This window comes from Myxocyprinus asiaticus, chromosome 45 (genome assembly GCF_019703515.2).
Source record: "Myxocyprinus asiaticus isolate MX2 ecotype Aquarium Trade chromosome 45, UBuf_Myxa_2, whole genome shotgun sequence".
Taxonomy (NCBI): domain Eukaryota; kingdom Metazoa; phylum Chordata; class Actinopteri; order Cypriniformes; family Catostomidae; genus Myxocyprinus; species Myxocyprinus asiaticus.
The window spans coordinates 9,717,843-9,739,282 of NC_059388.1; the positions used below are offsets into that span (position 1 = coordinate 9,717,843).

Consider the following 21,440-nt stretch of genomic DNA (forward strand, 5'->3'; position numbering starts at 1 on the left):
ATTGTAAAGGGTTTAAACAATGTTTTCCATGCTTGTTCAGTGAACCATAAACAATTAATGAACATGCACCTGTGAAATGGTCGTTAAGACACTAACAGCTTACAGACGGTAGGCAATTAAGGTCACAGTTATAAAAACTTAGGACACTAAAGAGACCTTTCTACTGACTCTGAAAAAAAAACAAAAGAAAGATGCTCATCTGCATGAACGTGCCTTAGGCATGCTACATGGAGGCATGAGGACTGCAGATGTGGCCAGGGTAATAAATTGCAATGTCTGTACTGTGAGACGCCTAAGACAGCGTTACAGGGAGACAGTAAGGACAGCTGATTGTCCTCGCAGTGGCAGACCATGTGTAACAACACTTGCACAGGATCGGTACATCTGAATATCATACCTGCGGGACAGGTACAGGATGACAATCCCTCCATCAGTGCTCAGACTGTCCGCAATAGGCTGAGAGAGGCTGGATTGAGGGCTTGTAGGCCTGTTGTAAGGCAGATCCTTACCAGACATCACCGGCAACAACGTCGTCTATGGGCACAAACCCAACTTCGCTGGACCAGACAGGACTGGCAAAATGTGCTCTTCACTGACGAGTCGCGGTTTTGTCTCACCAGGGGTGATGGTCGGACTCACGTTTATCGAAGGAATGAGAGTTACACCGAGGCCTGTACTCTGGAGCGGGATCTATTTAGAGGTGGAGGGTCCATCATGGTCTGGGGCTGTGTGTCACAGCATCATCGGACTGAGCTTGTTGTCATTGCAGGCAGTCTCAACACTGTGCATTACAGGGAAGACATCCTCCTTCCTCATGTGGTACACTTCCTGCAGGCTCATCCTGACATGACCTTCCAGCATGACAATGCCACCTGCCATACTGCTCATTATGTGCGTGATTTCCTGCAAGACAGGATTGTCAGTGGTCTGCCATGGCCAGCGAAGAGCCTGGATCTCAATCCCATTGAGCACGTCTGGGACCTGTTGGATTGGAGGTTGAGGGCTAGGGCCATTCCCCCCAGAAATGTCTGGGAACTTGCAAATGCAATGGTGGAAGAGTGGGGTAACATCTCACAGCAAGAACTGGCAACTCTGTTGCAATCCATGAGGAGGAGATGCACTGCAGTATTTAATGCAGCTGGTGGCCACACCAGATACTGACTGTTACTTTTGATTTTGACCCCACCCACCCCATGAAACTTGTTCAGTTTATGTCTTAGTTGTTGAATCTTTTTATGTTCATACAAATATTTACACATGTTAAGTTTGCTGAAAATAAAAGTAGTTGAAAGTGAGAGGACGTTTTTTTTGTTTTGTTTTTTTTTGTTTTGTTTTTGTTGCTGAGTTATATATTACACACACACACAACGACAACTTTATTAGGTACACCTGTACACCTACTTATTTATGCAATTATCGAATGAGTCAATCATGTGGCAGCAGTGCAATGCATAAAATCAAGCAGATACGGGTCAGGATCTTCAGTTAATGTTCACATCAACCATCAGACCATACCAGACATGCTACAAACAAACATGTAATAGCCTACATGCTGCTGCAGCTGAAACAAAAACCATTCATAAGATCCATCGCAAAGTGGATCAAGGCAGGTGGTACTGTTACTTTTTTGCAAAAAAATCAAAGCATTCAATTTAGGTGATATTTGGAGAACCATTTTTACATTTTCTTGAGTATATGAATCATTAATATATATAGGCTACAAACATCTCTAAAAGACATGACAGTGCAATTGCAATTTACCTTTTTTAAAAAAAAAACAGCCTTTTTTTCAACTGATTGTAGTTAAATGGACACTTCCATGGTAGACAGCATCAGTGATTATAATGCGTTATGTTGCTTTTGATGCAACTCTCGTATCCAGTGTAGATAGGGTGTAAGTGTTAAAAGTTGTGTTTGAGATGAACAGTTTAATATATTCGGATACAATGTGTTGGATGTGTGTTATGTGTATACCCTGACATTTAGTTATATAATGTTGTCGAGCTGATTCATTCTCTTCCAACTGAGTTTCAAAAATGGCTCTATTCGAGGGGCTGCACGATATTAGCCAATCATAACAGTGGCCATTTACATTGAAGTTTTAAAGAGGCGCTTAGGCCAAAACTGAGCGTTTCAGACAGAGGGCCAAAAACAGGGTGGAAAATTATCATTTATTTAAAAAAAACAAAAACAAAAAAAGAGCATTTCATGACCCCTTTAAACGAGATTCACTCCAAACCATTCAATGCCTGAGTGAGCTGTCAGAACGATTCAGAGTGATCATGAATCGGTTTTGCAATCCCTTTTATATTTTCTAGAAAGAAAATGTGAGTTTTTTTTTCCTCTCCCTCGATGCTTAGATGGTTGCCAGGGCTTTGCTATGCTGTTGCTGATGTGTTCTGAGAGGTTGTTAACTAGCCCAAATCAAAAGAGGTGCACCCCAAGTGTCTATAATATTATGATCCCTTGATGTAACTCAGGTCGCACTTTCAATGCAAGTCTGTTTTGTTTTATTTTGTATCCTGTTTTATCATCCTTCAGGCAAAAATTCATCTGAGCAACAGAAATACTGATAAATAATTATTGTGCCAAGTAATATAGTAATGTATCCTAACTGTAGACTGTTTATGGCTGCCAAGCAACTTTGTGCATTAATAAAGAATTAAATTGATGTAAAGTCACAGATGTGTTTATTAATTATTTTTATTTTTTGTAAATAGTAAAACTTCAGACACTTTATGAATTGCAATTAATCTTTTACAAATGCCTGATCCTTGAACACTATTTCTCTGCTGTAAAAAAGTACTAGCTGTGGTATATTTAAAATGAATTGCGATTAACCCACATCCACCCTCATTCTCTGGTGTCTATGGCAAGATTGGATCAGATATATTGTGTGACAAGGAGGAGGGCGTGGCCGGGCCGTGATGGTGCATGGCCGGCGCTGAATCAGCTGATCAGTGGGAGAGAGAGATAAAGGGGAGCCAGAGGTGCCAGTTAGAGAGAGAGAGAGAGACGGACGAACGAACGAACGAACGTGGCCGCGCTGCGTGTGTGTCTGTTCATTTATGTTTTATGTTAATTTATATCATTAAACCTTTATGTTGACTGTTCAGCCGGTTCCTGCCACCTCCTTTCCCTTCCATATACTGTTACATATTGTTGTAAACATCAATTACAAATTACAAAGTCATGTCACATTAATCCAGTAACTTTTTCTGATTATTCCATGGTGACAGCTGGTGTTCTTATTAACTCATTAAAAAGACAAAAAGTTAATATTGTATTTTTAAATGCTTTGCTTTAAGATTTATATTAAGGAATGTTTTGTGTTTTACCCGGGGGGGGGGGGGGGTTATGGAGAACTAAAGTGTTTGCTTTCAAGTACAAAACGGTGTGATATTGGGAAAAAACAAATCCAACAATTGTGTAAACAATACCATTTCAATGTCACTAAGAGCATAGTCAAAAGAATAAAAGTTCTTGAAAATGATATTGTTGAGCCTCAAATCTTGATTGAAGAGATGAGAAAAAAATCTCCTTAAGAAAAAAATAATAATATATGTATATATATATATATATATATATATATATATATATATATATATATATATATATATATATTAGAAGATCTGCTAGTAGTTAAAGCACAGGGTGCATTGATCAGATCTCTTTTTTTTTTTTTTCAGAATTGACCCGAAATGGATGCTCCATCAAAGTTCTTTTTTTTTTCAGTTTGGAAAAGAAAAATGGTCAAATCAGATTTATTCATTGTCTTTGGTCCGCCAATTGGTAAGAGCTCACTGCAGTTTCAGATTTTCGCAGAAGAGCTGTTGAGATCTATGAGTTATTTAAATGAGAGTATACAGAAGATCAAGATCTGTGTGAAGATATTTTTAATAACTTACCTCAAGTGGAGGAGTCGGTTAAGGACAAACTGGTAAACTGTGGGGTATTTACACATAGCTTTGCAGAATATGGACAATAAAAGGGCTCCAGGGATAGATGGCCTCACAGTTGATTTTTATAAAGCTTTCTGGAATATTTTGGGCAGTGACTTGTTGGAAGTTATTTGTGACAGCATTTCCAGACGGCTGATTAAGATGCTATATGATGATATCGAAAGTATTGTCAAGGTCACTGGTAGTTTAAGTGCTCAGTTCAAAGCTCAAAGAGGAATTAGACAGGGCTGTTCTCTCAGGAATGTTGTATGCCATTTCAATTGAAAAAAGTGTTTTATGTAAACTGAGAAAGATGTTAGAAGGCGTTTCTTTGTATGGGGAGCAAAAAAAAAAAAAAATATTTATCTGCCTTTGCAGATGTAATGGTGGCTGTTAAAGGAAGAAATTATCTAGAAAAATAAAAATAATAGTAGAGGTTTATGGAAAGTTGTCAGCAGCCAAAATTAATTGGAGTAAATGTGCTGCTTTAGAAATAAGTGGGTGGAAGGAGAAAAAACCAAGTTTACCAGGAGGGCTGTCATGGGTTGTGGGTGGAATCAAGAATTTAGGAGTATTTCTGGGTGGTGAGCAAACAGTTAAGAAAAATTGGGAAGGGGTAATAGAAATGATTGAAGAGAAACTGAGAAAATGGCAGTGGTTGTTGCCTCTCTCTCTCTCTCTCTCTCTCTCTCTCTCTCATCAGTGTGTCTGTGATAATATCTCCTCAGGGACTGCTGGCTTTAGCACCCTATAATGAGCCACTAGTGGCTGTTCAGCTCAACATGAAGATTCTCTCAACACTTTTAACCAACACTAGCAGCACAGTCAGGAAAGAACAAAAGTGTCAATCATCCAGAGACTGAAAGCACTGAGACCATGAGGAATTGGACAGAAGAACATGAGGATGTTCTGCAGGATATTGTGGATATTGAAGGAATCTAACTGCCCCGCGGAGAAAACCTGCTATAAAATGAAGTTAATGGTGGATTTCCGGCACATCAGGGAACCCTTGAGACTAGTCGTCGAATAGACATGTGTATAAACATCTGTCTAGGGTGATCTGGACACAGTTGAACAGCGCTAAATACAGGTGTAACTAAGTCCTTAACAACTTGTAATTTCAAGCTACGTGGGACGCATATGGCCACTTTGCATTAGTAGTGTAAATGCTAATGCATCCTGACACATCCAACAAAACACAATCATTGTAAAAAAAAACAAAAAAACAAGGGTTTAAAAGATGAAGTGTGTAATTTCTGCACCACTTGCATCACCCCCAAAAAATTGCAAAAATGATCACTGTTTTGAAACAGATTCTAGAAAACTCCCCCCATGTTCCATTGGTTGTATAAACAGGTAGTTTCATCCCCAAAAAAGTGCAATGGATTGGCACTTAAAGTCGGAATTCCAACTTGTAGGCTCGTTCAGAAATTTTCAACTCCGATTTCACCGAGATGCAGGTGCGTGACGTAACACAAACATGTCGGCAACCAGGGAGATATACAAAGTGATAATCAATCACTTTTATTAAGTGATATCGATAAAGTTTCCATATTACATGATATTAGAGCTTGTTTAACAAATGCCTGCAGAAACAGGTGTATAAAACATGGTACATTATACTCTCTTTTGACAATCGTACACCTGTAGCACAAATGCTAGTGTTGAAGCATTGTTTATCAGTTGGGTTGCTAAGAGACATCTCTGGTAACAGTCAAACCCCTGCTAAGCTAACGGGAGCATTGCAGTTTTGTTTCCTTACCCAACATCCAACTTGAAATGGAACGCAGCATATTACAAGATAGTTTATTTTAGAGATCTTTTAAACAGCAAATTCAAAATGTATTATTGAGTTTCTTTGCATTCTTTATATTGGTTATTGTACCTGTATGCGGTGTGTGATGCTGAGAACCCTGGAACAATACTGTTTTAGAAGTGTTCGTAAGGTGATTCTCTTTAAAGACATATTTATTGTGTAATGAGTCTTTCCACCTGAACAAATACACTGCTTAAAATTATATTGTAGACTACAAAGTAATTTAAATGAATATATAAAGCTTTTAAAATGAAATTATATACATATATACGTACATATATATTACTGATCAGCCACAACATTAAAATCACCTGCCTAATATTGTGTAGGTCCCCCTCGTGCCACCAAAACAGCGCCAACCCGCATCTTAGACTAGTATTCTGAGATGCTATTCCTCTCACCACAATTGTACAGAGCAGTTATCTGAGTTACCACAGACTTTGTCAGTTCAAACCAGTCTGGCCATTCTCTGTTGGTCTCTCTCATCAACAAGGCATTTCCATCCGCAGAACTGCCGCTCACTGGATGTTTCTTTTTTTTTTTTTTTTTTTTTTGCACCATTCTGAGTAAATTCTAGAGACTGTTGTGTGTGAAAATCCCAGGAGATCAGCAGTAACAGAAATACTCAAACCAGTCCACTGGGCACCAACAATCATCCATATAATTATCTAATCAGCCAATCATGTGGCAGCAGTGCAATGCATAAAATCAGGCAGATATGAGTCAGGAGCTTCAGTTAATGTTCACATCAACCATCAGAATGGGGAAGCATGTGATCTCAGTGATTTGGACCGTGGCATGGTTGTTGGTGCCAGATGGGCTGGTTTGAGTATTTCTGTAACTGCTGATGCCAAAAATAAAAAAAAATAAAAACATCCAGTGAGCTGCAGTTCTGCAGATAGAAATGCCTTGTTGATGAGAGAGATCAACAGAGAATGGCCAGACTGGTTCGAACTGACAAAGTCCATGGTAACTCAGATAACCACTCTGTACAATTGGGGTGAGAAGAATATCACCTCAGAATGCTATTCTGAGATGTGGGTTGGTGCTGTTTTGGCAGCACGAGGGGGACCTACACAATATTAGGTAGGTGGTTTTTAACGTTGTGGCTGATTTGTGTACACACACACACACTCTCTCTCTCTACTGGTCAAAAGTTTTGAAACACTTATTCTTTATAATATATATACTGTATATATATATATATATATTTCCACATTTTATAATAATAGTGAAGTCATCAAAACTATGGAATAACAAATGGAACTATGGGAATTATGTTGTAACTAAACATCCAAAATAAATCAAAACTGTGTTATATTTTAGCATCTTCAAAGTAGTCACTTTGCAGACTACTCTAAACATTTTCTCAACCAACTTCTTGAGGTATCACCCTGGGATGCTTTTTAAACAGTATTGAAGGAGTTCCCATCTATGTTGGGCACTTATTGGCTGCTTTTCTTTATTATTTGGTCCAAGTCATCAATTTCAAAAACTTTTTAATTAAATTTTTGTTTTATAATGAAATAAATTAAAATGGTGGCACAATTATACTTTTGTCTACAAAACTAATTTCAAACATTTCAAATCAAATCACTTTTGTCACACAGCCATATGCACAAGAGCAATAGTGGGTGAAAGTCTTGGGTGCAGTTCCGAGCAACATAGCAGTCATGACAGTGATGAGACATACCAATTTACACAACACAATTCACATGTCTAATATACACAACACAATAATAATATACAATGTACAGTATACAATACACACATTCACAATGTAGAATACACATACAATAAAAATGTTATAAGTATATATAGAATATACAGTAGGTTGTATTGTACTGTATTGACATTCAGGCTGTCGGTTGATAGTCAGTTACCAGTGTGTTGTTAAGACAGAATATAATTTATGATAGTCCAGTGTGAGATAAGATTAATAAAGTGCAGTGCTGATGTATGTTGATAGTGAGAGATCAAGAGTTCAAAAGTTTTGAAACACTTGACCGGTAGTGTATGTGTGTAATTATATATATATATATATATATATATATGTGTGAATGTGTCATGGACCTGCCACATTAACACCATGGTGAAGAAGGCCAGTCAGCGTCTTTACCACCTTAGGGGCTTAAAGGACTTTAAACTGCCCTCTATGGTGCTAAAAAAAAAACTTTACACCAGCACCACTGAGAGCATCCTGACAGGAAACATCACAGCCTGGTTTGGAAACTGCACATATCAAGATACACTGGCTCTACAAAGAGTGGTGCGATCAGCTGAGCACATCACCCACATCAAACTCCCTGACCTGCAGTCCATCTACAGCAAACGATGCTGGACCAAAGCAAGGAAGATCATGAAAGACCTCAGCCATCCTAATAATGGACTCTTCTCTTTGTTGCGGTCAGGGAAACGCTTCCGCTCCCTGATGGCCAAAACAGATAGAATGAGGAGGAGCTTTATTCCCCAGGCCATCCATATCCTAAACCAAGGACAACACCAGGACTAGGTTCACTATTCAACACCACACACTTGAATCAATATTACACTCTGCATTATCATATTATTATCATTATTATACATGTACAACATCACCTCTATAACATCAGCCTGTTGCAGGTCTTGAGACTAATATATATGTAACCCTGGGTTAAGTTCTGCATGTTTATATATTTTTTTTTAAAGGGGTATATGCAGAAATGTGTTGCTTTGTGACATAAGAGTTTGATTGTTTAACAAAAATGTACATGTCCGGGCATGTTCATGTCAGTAAATTGTGTTGTTTGGTTTAACGTTATTGGTTAAAATACAGCTTAATTCTGCCTCATGTCAGTTATGGCACCTGTGATTAGCCTGTGTTTATGTCAGTCAGGGAAGGAACGAGGTAACGAGAAGAGAGAAAGAATGAACGGGGTATGTTGTCTGCATGATAACAGAGAATACGCCAGTTTATTTGTGTTAAGTATTGTCAGAACTGTATTGATTGAGTGTTAAGCTAATTCTGTTGTGAAGTCAACATGAAGTCAACACGACGCGATTCGGAAGAACTGTTAGTCTAACACATGATCGTCACTGCAGTGAACTGGACTATTCATGTTACCGGTGAGAAACTTAAATCAAGTTCATCACTTACATCAGCGAATATAAGCAGATCAAAGGTGATCTAAATGATTACTGTGCACTGTTTTTGCATTGATCGAGAGTGACAGAGCAGCTGAGGAATCCAGATAGCGCTCCTAATCGCCGAGTGGTTAGGAGTTCCTCTGGCGTCGCGGGAGAATCACGGAGTTTGCTAACTGATGACAGCTTCACGTGGATGGATCTGACGGGTGACGGGAAAATTTAACGCTGACCAAGCTCACTCAGGTACATTTTATTTCATTTGCGCTCTTATAGAGTGAAGCAGCCATTTAAAAATGATCTCGGCCTGAATGCACACAAGCGACGCTTCAGGCCTGCAACGAGGGGGTTTGTGTGGTGGGCCCACAGTAAGTTGTTTTTTCAATTATTGAGTGATAAATTTAATACTCTGTGATACATTGAGTATATTATTACAGAGTTACAGTTTATATTTCTGATTGGAACTAAAGTTTATTTGCTTTATTTTAATGCTAAGCATTCAAAGATACAGAATTACACTGGTATATTGTTACACTAAGTGAAGACAAATTTGTACTTTATGTAAAAGACATGAAGGTTAATTTAAAGAGTGATTCAGTGTAAACCCTATTGCGATGGAGATTTAAAAGGTTAACCTGTAATTTTGTTGATTGTGAACAAGAGTCAAATCAAGCACTATTTCAAAATACCCGTTTATTCGGAAGTTGAGTCAAGAGATTCTATCCATAGTCAGTGTATTTCATCTTTGTTAATCTTTTTGTTTAAATAAATTAATTGTATAATTATGTAGTGTGGTCACTTGAATAGTACAGATTAGTATCTGTAATTGGTGAAAAGTGCTTTGCAAAGATCAAAGGTGCATTTTGTAAGGAGCAGTTATAGGAATCAGGGGTCACAGATCATAAGATCATGTTGAGAGACAATTAAATGAATCCGGTTTCTAGCGTCAATAATCCAATGGGGAGACACACCTATGACAGTAGAAGACGCCACACACACAGAGAGTCTCAAATCCAGCATGGGACTTTAACAATTAACTGGATTAATTACATGGCTCCATTACATTCACGCACCTCTGCATACAACGACAAAATCTATTTGTGCCTTGAACTGTTAAATTGTTTTTTTTTAAAAATGTGAAAATCAAAATAGAAGTCAGGTAAGATACTATGGAAAATGTGTTAATGAAGGGATGACTGTTAAAATGAGCTTCGGACTGGTTGTGCTGGTTAAAATTAGGATCTGCAAACAATCTTAGCTGTGCCCAACATTCCTTTGATGATTCACATGAAGTGTGTTGAAGTAGGGTCTCATCCCAGTTGAATAATATATATATATATATATAAATAATATCTCTGTTGTTGACACTTATGGCTACTCTCAGAAAATGTGTTTCAAGCACAATGATGTGAAAAACACTATTTTTTGCTGGCACATTACAATGTCTTCCTATCGTCCAGCTGAGTTTGGTCTTCTCCAGCTGTGGTTCATCTGTGAATGGTATTGAGATGCAGTGGGTATAAAATGCACAAAGAGAGTGAAATATATTCAGAATGACCTTCTCTGATACCTTCTGCTGCTGCCAATGTTTCCGTTAGCACATTTTGCTCAGTTGCGAGGTGATACCCCTGCATGCTGGCAGCTTGTCTGAATCTCAGCTGAAAACCCGCCTGAGTTGCAAAACAGGAAAGAGACGACCCCTACTCATAACAGCTCTGATATTGATTCTTGGAGAGGCTTTGCTTCAGAACGACTCTGCAGAAGAACACAGCTCTTAGAAAACAAGCTCGAGCAGGAGAGCTTTACATGAAGGCAGCTTTATCTGCCCTGAATAAATGAAACTCAGAAAGAGGCGTACTAACAGATGTCTACCTGTGTGTTTCATATTTATGACATGATATGGGTTGATGTGGAGGGCTAGCCTAGTGTAAAAAACGAGAAGTCAAGGACTGTTATTACTGTTATCTGCATATGCAGATGACAAATCTGTGGTTATTAATGCTTTAATCTCACTAGCACTATTATTCTGTTCTACTTTAATCTCTCTAAATGATTAAACTTTGGACCACCTTCAGTCAAAAACTCACAATGAGAGTATAACAAATAGATACAACTTAAAGCTCAGGATTTTTTGCTGATGTCATCAAATTTCAGGTGTTTGTCAAATGGAATCGTTCCAAATTTACAAAACTGTACCTTCATGGTATAAAAAGGACAACATTGCTAAATAACACACTCACTATAAACACTCAAAGAGAAACAGAAAAATGCAATTCTTGAGTCAAGTCTTGTGATGCCAGCTAGCAGTGTCTGATCCAAAACAAAAGCAGGAGGATTTCTAAAATGGATCAAAGGAGCTGTTGAATTATTCAGCTCACACTAACAAATAATTAAACTAATCTATCTGCCAGTGACAGATGCAGTTTTCTGTGACAACACAGATGGGTGGCAGACAGCATGTGGAGGTGAAGGGTTAGCATGGGTTGCTAATAAAAAAAAATGAAATGCTCATTTAGGAGCTTGAGAGAACATGAGAATTCTCATTTGTATGATCAGGTTTGTGTTACTCATGTATTCAGATAGAAGACAAAGGCAGGCCTAACACAGTTGCAAAACCTAATTGAGGCCCACACACTCCGTCATAAATCTTACTGATAAAAAAAAAACCGCGGCAAAATCAAACAAAGGGAGTCCAAAACAGACTACAAATCCCATGAAGCCTTGCTCACTAAAGGATCGAACTCTCAACTCCTATTGGATGAGGCACACACAGAACGCCCCTCAACCATGACGTCATCAGGAGTAGAAATACCTCCGAGATGCTTCCGGGATTTGCTTCCAGCAACTTTGCTCGCCGTGCGTAGACGTAGCTCATCGCTGCTCTCAGGTGTAGCCTCGTGTAACAAGGAAGTACCTTCCGACTTGAAACTGTGGCCATACAATCTCCATCTCGCTGGACGAGTTGAGAATACTCTGTGTTCCACCGAACACTAACGGATCCGAAGGAGACCGCTGACAAATCTGCATCTTCATCCATTTGCCTGCAGAAGTGAAGAGAGAAAAGATTTCTCTTCCATCTTCAATCAAGTCGACGTCGCTGATTTCTCCGCCAGCCCACCAAGAATCAGCAGCCGTACCGCCCGCCGACAGAGCGAGGAAACGGCCTCCCATCATCACCCGAGCCTCGAGGAACCGAGTCGGAGTTAAAGGACGGATGAACACACATTCTAGCTGCATCCTCATGCGAATCAAGTAAGAGGTTTACGTCTGGGCAGAGATAGAATATTATAGTGTGTTATTCTTGTGTATCAAGTTATTGCTTGTACAGTTTACGGACCGCTGAGTCCGCTCATTGCTGCTAATAATACTCAAGGTATTATTGTAATGTACTGTTATCACGAATGAGATCTGCTGTATACACACGCGACCCCTCACAAACATTCTCGCACACACTTTTGGCTAGTAGATAACTTCGTGATGAAGCTCAGCTTTGTCCCCAAGTTATCGTACAAGCAGTGACACTCGGTAAACGGGCAGATGCCATTGACCGGTTTCTCTCCGCCCACATTCGCGCCCATATTCTCTGGCTGGAAATCTCACAACATACTCTCCACGAGAGTCACATCCGCCATTTTGTGCAGGTCCCTCCTCACACACACACACACCACATGAAAGGGGTGTGTGTGTGTAGGATTATCTTGGTTACCATATCTAATCATGTCACTGTTTAGTTTGTAGTTGTAAGTTGGAAGTTTATTGACTGCATTGTATTGATTATTAATTGATATTACTGCATAAGTAAACTTTGTTATATTTCAAAGAGAAGTGTTTGGTTTGTTTTGCATACACCTGTGTCAAATGCTGACAGATTGTCAGTGCTTGGATTCAAGCCTTCATTGTTTTTTTCGAAAATTGATATTCTTCGGATGTCGATTTTCCTAAGAGAACGATCTAATATTGAGACGGTCATACTATCTGGTTATTAGTCCCTGATTCCAGGGTGTTGCCCGGCGATATTAATCCTTATTAATATTCTATTGATTTTTGATAATTATCTTTGATGATTGTTGAATTTGAAGGATCAATAAGCTAGCATTCATTTTCATTAATGTTTCATCGATGTTAATGATTATCTTTGACAATTGTTGATTTAAAGGATTAAAAAAAAAAAGCTAACATTGATTCTCATCATGTTCTATTGATTTTAATAATTAATCTTTGATAATTATTAATTATTGCTAATAACCAAACCTGATCCTGAATGTAGTGCACTACATTTACTGGAGCCCCGTATGAGGTTTTAATGAGTTAGATTCTATTAATCTAAATATTAATTAATATCTAGATAAATAATTATTAATAACCTCTGATAGTAACACTGAACTAAACAACCAGTAAAGTCCTACACTCTTTACTGTTCCTACTGCAAGAAAAAAAAAAAAAAAAACCTGCTTAACCATTTCACACGGACGATCAAACTGGTGTGATCAGCATTCCTGCTACTGTTTACCAGCAAAAGAGGGACTGACAGTTGTAATAATGAACCAGCTGCTCAAGTAGTCTTTTCAACATCACAATATCTTTATTTTTATGTGTTATAAACATTCAAACAATCACTAAATAAAAGTTTAAAGCCGTTACTGTTTGAGTTTTGATGCAGCCACGTTTTCTGATGTCAAAGAATATACAAACTAGTCAGTCCACTCGAGCCTTCTCCCATTCCGTTCATCACTCATTCTAACCACTTCCAGTGCTGGGAAAGGGCTGGGCTTTTAGAACCTTTTACGCATCTAATACGAACTCCGAATCCCATGTTACATTGCATGTAAACAATATGGTGGCGCGCATAGCCGGAAAGCACGTTTGCATCTTATCATCAGTAGTCATTATAAATATCTAAACACCACATTATATGTTTGATAATATATAATCTGACCCTCAGTGCACCTGCTGTGATATAATCTGTCCTTCGGTGAATCTGCTGTGTTTTTTTTACAGTGTGCATTAAAGAGAAAAGGTTACATTTAAACTCATAGTCTAATCTTATTTTTAATAAAAATGGTTTTTTCCATCTCTTGAGCTGCTGAACTACTGTACTGTCTGTTTCTGTCTAAGTTTGACTTGATCAAAGGAAACAGAGCATTCTGGGAGGAAAATCACTGACTGTGTGGCTTTATACACAATTCACCATCACAGTGTTCAGACTCTGAAAGAGACGGTATTATAGGCTTGATTTTCTCCAATTGCATGAGCTGTCAGTCATGATGGAATCAATGTCAGATGGTCAAATGACAGATAATGTGTTCTTTTCATGTCACAAAAATCATGTTTGAGATATGGTACACCACCTTTTGTTAAACAGCTCAGGATGGCGGATCTTGGCATCTGTGTCATAAACAAAGTGCTCTTGGGAGATGGAGACGATGTTGTCAAGACTGTCATTCTTGTTGATGGTGACAACAGGATATCCCATCTGCAGAGTCCAGCGGTCCATGAGCACCGTTATGTTGATGTCCTTCCCCTCCCTCTGCATGACCTGTGACACAAACATCACACATCAAAACATCATACACATGCATCACTGTCTTCATATCAGCATGAAGAGCATCTTTACTGCTCACAGTAGAGGGATTGTGTGTGGATGTGTCAGTGGAAGTGAATTGTGTTGTTGGTCCAGCGAACGCACTCAGACTCTGAATGCTTGTGTTCTCTCTACAGAACAACACTTTATAGAAAACCAGAACTCAAACTCACACACATTTACTAATGGAGCCAAAATTTCGTCACAACTTTCAGCTTCAATTTAGAGCTGCTGTGTGCTCATATTTATAAATTCAGACTTGATGCCTTTAATGGTTAATTATACACACACATAGGAACTGACTTGGTTTTTCTTTGTTTTCAACATAGTAAGTAAAAAGTGTCTCTGAGGAACATTTTGACTCATTTTTTATGATGGTTATGATAAATCTCTTCCTGTCAGAATATGACCTGACAATTGTGAATATTGAAATCTGAGACTGAACTGGGCTTGTATGAGGTGAATTTGATCGATTTGTGATGAGCAGCCATTATAAAATCCAGCATATTATGCACAAAACCACACATAAAACACAAAGGTGGACTTCTCTCATCAGTTGATGACTCACGGTTTGTTTGTGAATGAATACAGAAGAAGAGGCTCTGCAAAGGCTGATGATGCAGTTAATGTTCCTACATTATGAACCTTTTTTCTGTAGGACGGCTTTCAAGAAGCTGCTGTATCTTTGCACTGGCAAAAATAAAGGAAGTGAAGGCCATTCCAGCGATGGGTCATGAGATTGACAAAGGGCTTTGTGGGCATTAAGGACTGGCAGATTATTTCAGCAAATTAGATTTTATGAATAACTAACAACAGCCCATCACCTAATGAAAATCAGAATTAATTAGATGATCGGCTGTCACACACTTTTGTGTCACGCGCACACACACACTGAAAGGATGCAGGACTCCTGGTAAGACCACATCACATAAATTAACCTTTAAATCCTTTCTCTTCTGAAAGAGACAATGAAGCACATCAGCTGGCATTACAGAGAGTGGTGTGAATGACAAAACACTTAATACGATGCTGAGAGCTGCTAAATGTCCTGCTGCTCCATTACAAAGTAGTAATCTCATAAATACATTTTGAGAGACTTGCTGAGAGTCATGTGACTTTGGAAAGCTCATCTTGTGGCAAACAATCAAACACAACCAGCAGCCAAATCAAACTCTTTCCTGATCCAGTATTACCACAAAACCTTTCCGTGTTAATGTTAGTTGGAATTTATCCATGGTGTTTATGTTCAGTTATATAATGACCTCTGACCTATATACAGTGCAGTTTTTAAATGTGTGTGCACTCTGGGGTGCACTGAGGTTGTACTCAAACAGTTTCACTCACTGACCCCAGCAATGATGCCCTTCTGAGGATAGAGTTCTTACACACAGAAGATAGTGAGCACAACAAGAGCTGTATGTCAAATCTCACCTCAGAAAATTTGTTCCACAAGTCATCTCTTGCCGCATTCCCATACATGTGTGTCATCAAGTAATCCTGCAAACAGACAGAGACACAAACAATGCATTTAATTGTAAAGTTCAAGCATTGATAAAAAAACAAAAAAAACAAAACAAAACAAACAGGTTTTTGAAAACTGCTCAGGAATAGTTAACACGAGTGCTGAATAAACTTAAACGATAACATTACTAATCATCTCAATTCAAAGTTGAATATATGCAAATTTGCAACAGCTGTTTGGGTGTGATTGACTGTCAGTTCAAGGAGGACCAGAAGGAGGCCAATTAGAGGTTGATTATAATGACCAGCTTGATGCTGCTTCAGTGTGTCACGATACAAACATGCTACAGCATTTTACTATAGTTTCTTTCAATAGAAAACAGTGTGACATAAAGTATGGTAAAAAACACATGAAGCAAAACACCTTCAATTTCATCAAATTAATATGAAAATACAATACAGCAACTAAAACTCTGAATAAAAAGGAAAATATTTTTATATAATTTTTATGGTACTGTATATTTACCATATTCATATACCATAGTATTTACATGTTCCAAGGTATGAAATTCCTCGATAACACTTGAGTGACCATAAGCGATAAACCTGTCAACTGTAATCCACTCTACCGATGGAGTGAGAAGCTCATGTTGATAAGATACAACACATACCATCACAAACACTGACTTATACTTATGTACAATGGGTGAGTTTCCTGCTTTTGAAGGTGTCTAAGAGGAACAGTTTACAAGAAAATGAAAGTTCTGTCATCTTTTATTCAAATATTCTCTCCAAATCTGCATGACTTACTTTTGAAACACAAATGAAGATTTTTAGCAGAATATTCATATCCATGTAACAAAAGTAGACAGTGACCACTGGCTGTCAAACTCCAAGAAGGCTAAAAAAATAACAATAAAAGTGCCATAAATAAAGTCTATATATTTTTTGTGCTAAATTGTCCAAGTCTTCTAAAGTCATACAATAGCTTTGTGTGAGGAACATACTGAAATATAATTTGTTTTTCACTTAAAATCTTGACTTTCGTATAAGGAAAAGGACTACACACAAACTTCATCAGTTCTTATGTGAATCGCTATTCTTTAACAAGGCAATTATTTTGGCCTTTGTTTCTTGCTTCATCAATTGTAACTCAAATGGGGAATTTGCTCAAACGTGGACAGACATCATGTTGAGATTTGAACAAATTGCATTGAGACTCTAAACCATAAAGCAGACCAGCTGATATCAATCTCACTATCTGCTTTGTTGAGCTCTCAGAGAGTCTGGGATTTGATCTGGAGCTAAACCAGATTTACATCACCATCATGCTGGATCTGAGTTAAACCAATACAATTCCTAACTTTCTTTCTTTCTTCCTCTCGAGTCATAGCCCTGTTCTGCTCACTGTCACAGCAAGAGGAAAGAGGAGTTAAAACAAATACATTTATCACATCAGTCAGACAGGTATCAAGAATACCAAGGTAATTTGCACATATATTCATTTACAGTATTATATTCGGCAGTTAGAAATGGTAGGAGAGTCTGTTGATATTTGCCAGTCTACTTGGCATGAGTGTGTATTATAATGAGGGTGTTGCTTTTACTGTTTAGTGACCAAAAGAAATTTAAGAAAGAGAGGAAACAACATAGTCTCACACTTCTGAAGGAGGGACCCAAACGCTGAGATGAACAAACATCAACATTTATTGAACAACACAGGAAACAACAAAACAGTCAATAATCCAAGCTTGAGCTGCAGTGTGGGAGTAGTAAAGATGCAGATGGTGAGTCTGATGAGGCTACAGGTGGCGGAGAGAACAGGTAAATCCACAGAGTGAGATCAAAGCGCGGCATAACTGACTGGCGGAAACAGCAACTGGAACAGAGATGAATCAACGACAAGACTGATGAGAGGCAAGACTGGAGAGTGGAACACACAGAACAATCTAGCAACAAATTTAACATAAGAGGTAACATACATATGGCAAGGGTCATGAGAAACAGGTGCCACTTATCATCTGATGAGCGGCGCAAATGTCGCCACGTGGCACCTGTGAACATAAGCAGGAGAGGGAAACACAAGCTGGTGGCTTAGTTTGGTGTCAGCCTTCCAAATTCTTGTTCCAGGCTACACGTGCATAATCCCTGAATAAAGGCGTGGGTGGAGTGGACCACCCCATCTGGTTCCTGGGAAGGAAAAAGAGGTGGTTGGTACCCAAGGAAGCACTGGAAGGGTGACAAGCCCACAGACTCTCTGGGCACTCCGTGGGAATAGTGACATTGCGCAGGGCCGTATGGACATTGGACTCGACTTCCCACATCATCGCACTGACCAACCTGTCAAGGGACAGCACAGTGTCCGGGGAAGCCGTGGAACAAGAAGTGTCAAAAATACGAGAAAATGCATCGGGTTTTATGTTCTTAAAGCATGACCAAGTATTTAAAATGGCCTGTAGGAGTGATGAAAGCCATCTTCCACTCATCCCCCTCCCTCATGCGCACTAGGTGGTAAGCATTGTGTAGGTCCAATTTCGTAAAGACAATAGCCCCCTGCAAGAGTTCAAAAGCCGGAGATGGTAAAGGTAAGCAGTGTGGTAGTGTGTGTGTTACAGAAGCAAGGCGAGTATCACTGAGGGTGCTAGTGGCGATAGGGTCTTCCAACTTGATGGTGGGAGAGCCCAATGGATACTGGGCCGACAAAAAAGTACACAGTCCAGGAGAATTGGTGACAGGAGAAGCGCTTGCCAATAACCCATTACCTACTGATGAATGTTAGCTTTTAACGGGCAGTCGGCAGCGATGTGACCTGGCTGCCCGCAATACAGGCAGAGACTTGAAGCAGGCAATGATGTTTCTCCTCTGGTGACCACCGGCTCCACCTCTTTGACCAAATCAGTTGAATGCTGAGGAGAGCAGGTGGTGGATGAACTGTATCGCTGGCGACAGGAACAGGCCGATGTGAATGGCGGTGAGCCAGCTAAATGAACTACATGAGTTCCCTCAGAAGCAGTATAAGGAGAAATGTGAAAAAAAAACATACTGATGAAAGTAATTTTGAGGCAATAGAGAAAGATTGTTTGGTAAGGTGTTGTGTTTATCTGTTCTTATCATCATGGAGAAAGAAAGAAATACATATAAAAGTACTGATACAAATAACTGAATATATATATATATTTTTTCCACCAAATATTTGTGTGGTATGTATTTTTATGCTTTGTATCACATTGTTAGCTTAGCAACATGCTAACATCAACCTCTACGGAAATCAAATGTGAGTCGCATCTCTCTTATGGTTTTCATAAGGAGCACTATTTGTGTGGCATGCAGAGATGCTGACTAAGTAAAGTGTTCAATATCAGTCGAGGTCTAATTTCAGCAAGGATACTGCTTTAAAATACAGCACACTATGTTTTGAATCAGAGTTAGGGAGTTCAATAAGAGAGAGAAATGAAACAGAAGCAGTCACACAATGATACTGAGGCAAACAAGCAAAACCAGAGGAATATGCTGGAGAACCAAATAAGAATTGAAAGAAGGAAAAATAAGTTTCAGACACACTCTTCTCTGTCTTTCAGACTGTTGGGAAATTGAATGAAGGGGTATCTAGCTATTTCATTTGTGTTGACAAAAAATTACTGGCCCACAAAAGCTGCAGGGATCTCACGAGCTGACAGGAACCTGCTGGGCTCTGACAAACACAACTATGTAGCAATGAATCCACAGAAGAAGCTTCCTGCAGCTCCACATCACTTACAGAAAATGAAGATGAAGTTTATTTCTCCAGGGCAAGAGTACGCTCGTCCTATGATATTCATAGGTCAACCATTTTACATTTCCAGCAGAAATGAATATTTCTTTCATTTCAATACATGATACAAAAGAAAGTGTGTTTGAAAGTGATGGTCAGTGTGAGTAAATGAGACAGATGTGCTTTATCACTACGGCTTCACCTCCAGCCAGCAGTATGAGCTTTCAAACCCATTCACACTCATTTATGACTTCCACTATTCTATTATAAAAGACATCATCCATTTTAATATGTCCCCTTATACTCACACCGACTAAGCTGATAGATGTGACAGAGGAAGAGCATCAAAAAACACTTCTGCTGGATTTACAGTATATATGCACATGTGAATATAAATAAAAAGCACAATGGAGACTGGGTTTCCATCCAACTATGTTTAAGCACATTTTGAAATTGTGTATAAGAAATGAATGGAAACGCCTGACATGCGAATAAACTCTCAAAATGCGCTTAAAATGTAATGCGCTAGGAGGAGAGTTTTGCAGTAAAATGAGCATTAACGTGATGGAAACAGTTTATTTGCCAAACGATGACATGTTTTGATAATTTGTGCATGTGTGCGATAGCTTTATGTGACTGGTCAAACAAAAGATCTTGACGCATATTTCTTCCAACATAGCCGTGGATATTCGGAACTGTTTAATCCACAGCTGGACATTAAAGTGGGTCCTCACAACCCGCTAGAGCAGTTTTGAGCACGGGCGCTCTCAGGTATACAGTGCAAACCTGCCAGCATCAGATTGCGAAAAATAGGGGGTCGCCAGCTGGTGGAGTTTTTGGTGCCCACCTAGGGTAAGATGCTGCCCCTGTTGGGTGATATGTACCGGTCAATAATACTACATTGAAGATGAATAATAGAAAGAAATGTATTCAGATAGTCCCTTACCACATCCTTCACAGTTTTAGCAATAAATGCTTTTTGAATTATTAATAATAAAAAAGTGTAAACCCTTTTTTATATGCTGAGAATTTACTTTATTTTAATTATTTATTTTTCCTTCACCTGTACTTCTTGCTTTATGACTCAGTGACTGTATTCATACATTGTTGGATCTGTGTAATTTTGTACATCTTATTGAACATCAGTAAACAAATCCACAGTTTTAGCACAATATGGGGACTTTTCAAACGGCCCCTTACCACGCCCTCCACAGGATTAGCACGTTTCAGCACAATGTGTGGACTTTTCAGATGTCCCCTTACCAACCATATGAAAAATGTCCAACTTATATCAATGTTAAATTAACGATCTGAAACAATTTCGCCGTGACGCCATCTGATCAGCTTACGGAACAAATCATGTAAGTACTGATTCCCTTTAAACACCATATTTATATTTAAACAGGTGGGGGTGAGGGGTGGGGGGGGATCCTGTATTTTACAGGATGGGTGGCAACTCTACCTGGAGATCTAATATATTCTCATGATCAAAGTGTGGATGCGGAAAATCGTGAGTTTATCGGGAGAAATTATAAAGCGGAAGAAGGGGTGGATGTGCTTAAATTCAAAATATTTTGATGGAAACCCAGCTAAAGTCTTCATGCTGATACTGCAGCTCTCAACACATCTACACAATGTTACACATACAGTAAGTGCTCTAATGAAGCTGTTTGAGTCGAATGATGTGTTTCATCAGACTAGCTATAACAGAGGCACAATAGATTAGAGGAACTACACAACAAAACTGCATTTATTACAGCTTTACAA

The 21,440-nt window shown here is 38.9% G+C and overlaps 1 protein-coding gene across 1 annotated transcript in view; it reads right to left on the bottom strand.

Annotated features, from left to right (window-relative positions):
- LOC127435401 (thyrotropin-releasing hormone-degrading ectoenzyme-like) overlaps positions 1-21,440 on the bottom strand; it is a 177,348-nt gene that overhangs the window by 52,166 nt on the left and 103,742 nt on the right. Inside the window, exons 9-10 of the mRNA XM_051688860.1 lie at positions 15,893-15,958; positions 14,229-14,416 (exon numbers count right to left, since the gene is read on the bottom strand). Coding sequence (XP_051544820.1) covers positions 14,229-14,416; positions 15,893-15,958 — 254 coding nt within the window. The remainder of the gene's footprint in view (positions 1-14,228; positions 14,417-15,892; positions 15,959-21,440) is intronic.